General features: G+C 40.4%; 1 protein-coding gene across 1 annotated transcript in view; it reads left to right on the forward strand.

Moving 5' to 3' along the window:
* The window catches only part of LOC101848510 (molybdate-anion transporter), a gene marked incomplete in the record, with an annotated part of 61184 nt that extends 55986 nt beyond the window's left edge, over positions 1 to 5198 (forward strand). Inside the window, 1 exon segment of the mRNA XM_013081115.2 lies at positions 4891 to 5198. Coding sequence (XP_012936569.1) covers positions 4891 to 5014 — 124 coding nt within the window.
* Between the last annotated feature and the right edge of the window lie 263 nt (positions 5199 to 5461).

Consider the following 5461-nt stretch of genomic DNA (forward strand, 5'->3'; position numbering starts at 1 on the left):
CCCCACACACACACGCAAAGTCACACGCCCATGCACACAACCAAAAACCGCACTCTCATGCACACACTCACTCACACTTACTATTCTGTTAGAGCTGTTGCTTCTGTATATATATAACATTTCACTTCTGTGTCTGCTCCACTTTTGACTGTTTGAGACAACCGTAGTGTTGCTAGTCCTTCGTGTTGTGGTGGTTTGTGTTGGTCTTAGTTATAGTATAGTAACTGGAAGAGAGGAGGCAAGGAGGTTGTTAATTCTGCCTTCACAGTCACATAAAAAAATGAAGATGAGATAATAAGAGGAGTTATTAAGAACCCGGACGTAAAGGTTTGAATTCTTTGTTCGTTTGTTTGGTTTGTTGTTTTAGTCTTGTTTTGTTCTTTGTTTTTGTTTTGTTTTGGGATGTTTTATTTTTTTAAATATAATATTTTGTAACCTATCTTTGTTTAATTCCTTCTTTTTCTGACTGCTGTAGTTATCTCAGTTTCCCATTCTCTTGTTTTTTTCCCCTAAACCCTAACAAGTGGGTGGTTGGCGGGTGCTCTGGTGTGGTTTGCTTCTTCTTTCCTGTAAAACCTCTATCGTCCTGATCTCTCCTCCTTCTTTTTTATGTTTGTTACTCTCTTGTAACACCTCTAATCTTCTGGGGCTCATATGACCTTATGCAGTTGCGAGCGCCGTAAAACCTCTACTAAAACAAACTCTAACAAACCCTTGTTGTGTAAATGTGGTGCAGTGTGTAGAAAAGAAACCCTGTGGACAAAGGAAATAACAATTAACTACATTCTCCTCCTACAAAATATAACTTGCATTGAATGGGGACGAAAAAAACCCCTCTTTTCTTTATGCCAGGGTGGGTGGTTGGAAGGCGCCACTGCTGGGTCCTACTTCTTTTCTTTCCCTTTGTTGTTTTGTCTGTCTGTCTGTCTGAATGTCTGTCTGTCTGTCTGTCTGTCTGTCTGCCGTACTCTGTCCCTGCACAAAAAGGCTGTTGTTATTTTAATATGCATCTCTTTCCTCGGATAAAATGTTTCATCAGATATTTCTTTTCCCTTGCATTGATTTTGAACGTAAGAAAAATCTGTACGTTGTGAATTAAGTTTTCTGAAGTTTTTATTATTATAATATTGCTTTTTATTCTTTTTTTTGGGGGGGGGGGGTTCCCAAAAAAACAACAACAGTTCTTCTGCTACCCATAGACTTGTTTTATAAACATCCAAGCCCAATCAGAGGATTATTCTTTCTTGACTCTTTCTTGTTGGTGTTGTTGTTGTGTGTGTGTGTATTTGTTTGTGTCTGTGTGTTTGTATGTGTGTTGTGTTGTGTTTGTTTGTTTGTTTGGTCCTGTGTCGTATTTTATGGGTGCCAGATGTTAGTTAATATAATATGGTCACTTTTAAGGACAAGAGGGCTGACCCAAATTTCGGGGATTGCCAGAAATCTTGACCTACACCAAAAGTGGGCATTGCCCTACCTCTATAGGAGAAGTATGGTGTCATTGTTGTGTGTATATTTGTTTGGTTATAGAGAAAACTCTCCTTGTCTTTTAAAGAAAGATATCGTGTGTCCAAAAACTTTACCTTCGGCTTTCTCAGAACAGCATTCTTCGGGACAGCCCCATTGTGCTTAAAAGCGACCATATGCAACATAACCCTATATATTAGATATGTTTCTTACACTTACGTATTGTCAATATCATTTGAAACCTGTTGTTAGTGTTGCTAGATTATTCTAAGCCGCTTATTTTTTTTTGTACGTGAATTTAACAAGACCTCACTTTTTTTCCCTCTCCCCCACCCCCACCCCCAACGCATTTCCCCCCATTTCCGAGCCCCCAGCATCTCACTGACTTGGTGTGGTTTGTTCCTTCTCTCCTATCAAACATCTATCATCTTTATCTCCCCTCCTTCTTTTTTATGTTTGTTACTCTCTTGTAACACCTCTAATCTTCTGGCGCTCATATGACCTTATGCAGTTCCGAGCGCCATAAAGCCTCTACTAAAACAAAACAAAAACTCTCTTGTAACACCTCTAATCTTCGGCACTTATATGACCTTATTGTGTTGCAAGTGCCATAAAACTCTTACCAAAAAAATCACTGACTTTTGCCTGTGGCCTAGCTTTCCCCCCAAAAACAATAACTGCTGTTGATGGGTGGGTAGTGGGTGCTCTGGTGCGGTTTGCCCCTTCTTTCCCATCAAACGCCTATCATCGTCCTTATCTCTCCTTCTTATCTTCGCATGCTACTTTCTAGTAACACCTCAATAAATGTTCTTCGGCACTTGTATGATGACCTGTTTGTGTTGCAAGTGCCGTAATACTCTTACTTAAAACTTAACTGCTGCTGTTGTTGCTACTGTTAGCGGGTGCTCTGGTGTGGTTTGCTCCTTCTTTCCTCTTAAACATCTATCGTCCTTATCTCTCCTCCTTCTTTTTTGTGTTTGTTACTCTCTTGTAACACTTCTAATCTTCGGCACTTATATGACCTTATTGTGTTGCAAGTGCCGTAAAACTCTTTACTAAACCAAACTAAACTAAACTAACTGCTACTGTTACTGCTGATTTTTTTTTTTCAGAAGTCACCACCAATTGCGCTTTTGTCTCTGTTGCACTTCTTGTTGTTGTAGTCGCTGTTGTAATGGTAGTTGTTGTTACTGTTGTTGTTGTTGTTGTTGTTGTTGTTGTTGTAGTCGCTGTTGTAATAGTAGTTGTTGTTACTGTTGTTGTTGTTGTTGTTGTTGTAGTTGTTGTTATTGTTGTTGTTGTTATTGTTGTTGAAGTAGTTATTGTTATTGTTGTTGCCGTTGCTATTGTCGTTGTTGTTGCTGTTGTTGTCATTGTTCTTGCTGCTGCTGCTGCTTTTATTATCATTCACGAGTCATGTGGGTGGTTGGTGGGTGCTCTAGTGTGGTTTGCTCCTTCTTTCCTATCAAACATCTGTCGTCCTTATCTCCTTCCTTCTTTTTTGTGTATGTTACTGGACTCGCTTGTAACACATAAATCTATTCTTCGGCACTTATATAACCTTATTGTTTTGCAAGTGTCGTAAAAATCTCTCTAAAACTAAAACTAAACTCTCAGTCTTGCTCAGTCTCAGCACTGAAAAATTCATAGAATCAACCGTTGTTGTATCAAATTGCTTCTCTTTCCTAAAGCTGAAAATGACATTCGCCAGCCCTCACCCCCCCCAAATAAAATAAAATAAAATAAAATCGCTAACGAAATGATTCCCATCATTTATTTACTAGTGCAAGTTTATAAAATATTGCTTGTTGGTGGTTGGCAGGTGCTCTGGTGTGGTTTGCTCCTTCTTTCTTATCAAACATCTATCGTCCTTTTTTTCCCTCCTTTTTTTGTGTATGTTACTCTCTTGTAACACCTCTATTCTTCGGCACTTATATGACCTTATTGTGCTCCTAGAGCTAGTGGTTGGTGGCTGCTCTGTTATTGTTCTCTGCATGTTCTGTTTCCGTGTGATGGTTAGGTTTATCCTGGTGTGTTCCTAGCCCAGTCTTTGCCTTTTGTTCCGACTCCGTGTAACCTACTTCTCCTTTTGGCTCAGCTTAACATTTGTGTCACAACGTGGTGGAATCAGGCGCTCGTCAATTTTTGGGCATGTTGAGTTATTAGTATCACCTTAAAGCTTGTTCAGTTGTCCATCTTTTGAAGGAAAAATGCCCATCATCTTGAATAGAAGTCGAGATATTTATTATTGAAGGAGGTGGGAGTCGCAGGGTGTCCGAGGTAAAATTAATGAGAAAATGGCTGTCAACGGTTTGTGATTTCCAAAGCTTGAAAGTCGTTGAAAACTGGAAAGTTACGTTTTCTGCTTCCAGTCAACGTTTTTCAGTAAAATCAACATGTACATGTGTTTTTAAATAAACATAAAAGCTGTTGAGATGAAAACAAAACAAAAAATTTGATGAAAATTGCCAAACCAGCAGAAAAATGCTGCGCGCTGATTCTTCGATTTCATTATTTTGACGAGTGCCTGATTTCACCACGATGGCTCACATTTCATTTGTCCAAGTTTCAGAAGGAATGAAATAACATGCTGTTTCTTCAACTTGCATGATTAACTACTTAGAGGACTAGCAGAGGTCATATAGATCTGTGGCTTTGACTTTCTTACAGTATTTCAGATCATTTTTGTATTCTTTAGTTCCTTTTATAAATTCCTTTTTGCATTGTAGTTTTTGTATTTTAAAGGGTTTTTAAAAAACTATTTTTGTGTCGTATTTCGGTTTTCTATTCTGTAGTTCTTTTTAAAAAGTTTTTTATTGTATTTTTTAAAAAGGTTTTTGTCTTACTTTTCTTCTTTTTTTTCTTCTTTTTTTCGTGGGGGTGAGTGTATTTTTTAAGTCTTTTTTCTATGCAAGTCATTATTTCGTATTTGATTATTTGAGTACTCCCCCACCCACCCACCCCCTTCCTCCCTGTTCTTAAAATCTTTGAATCCCTCTCTACATTTCTGGCCCCTTTGGGAAGGTGTATTATGTTGAGTGAGTGGTTGAAGGGCGCCTCTGATTGGACCTACTTCTTTTCTTTCCCGTTTTGTTTCTGTCTGTGTTCCTTTTTCCTTTCTTTCTATGACCATTATTTGGTCAATGTGCTTCTCTTTACTCCTGCTCAAAGCCCATTGTTTCTCTTTACTCAAACGTGGATGGTTGGCGGGTGCTCTGGTGAGGTTTGCTTCTTCTTTCCTATCAAACATCTATCGTCCTTACCTCAGCTCCTTTTTTATGTTTGTTACTCTCTTGTAACACCTCTAATCTTTGGCACTTATATGACATTATACAGTTGCAAGTGCCGTAAAACCTCTACTAAAACCAAATAAAACCCCTATCTCTAATGGTCTCTGTTTTTTGCGTGTCGTGTGTCTTCCACCAGGTTGTATGAGAGCCAGCCCCGTGCAGCACCCCTCAGCGACAAGGCGGCCACACTGCGTTCTGACAGCGTTGTGGAGGCGGCCGCCATGGAGAAGGGGCAGATGGAAGAGGTGGAGATGGTCTGAGCGTGCGGTCTGTCGGGCTCTGCGACTTGACCGGTCCGGGGAGGAGGGAGTGACCAGCAACAACAACAACAGCAACAACAACAATGCGGCGGAGACAACAGTACCACAACCAACAGCGACAACAACAGCAGCAACAATGCAGCGGAGAGCCACCACCGCCACCATCACACCTAATCTCCTCCCCCTACCCCACCCCACATACACACACATACACGCTCACACACAAAGTCACACCACCACACACACATACACCCTAATCCAACCCCACCCACCCCCGTCCCCTCCAACACACTCACATACACACACACACATACACACACACACACACACACACTCACACACACACACACACACACACACACACACACACACACACACACACACACACACACACACACACACACACACACACACTGCAACAACCACCACAGTGACAATAGTAAAAAG

Source organism: Aplysia californica, unplaced genomic scaffold, assembly GCF_000002075.1.
Source record: "Aplysia californica isolate F4 #8 unplaced genomic scaffold, AplCal3.0 scaffold00116, whole genome shotgun sequence".
Taxonomy (NCBI): domain Eukaryota; kingdom Metazoa; phylum Mollusca; class Gastropoda; order Aplysiida; family Aplysiidae; genus Aplysia; species Aplysia californica.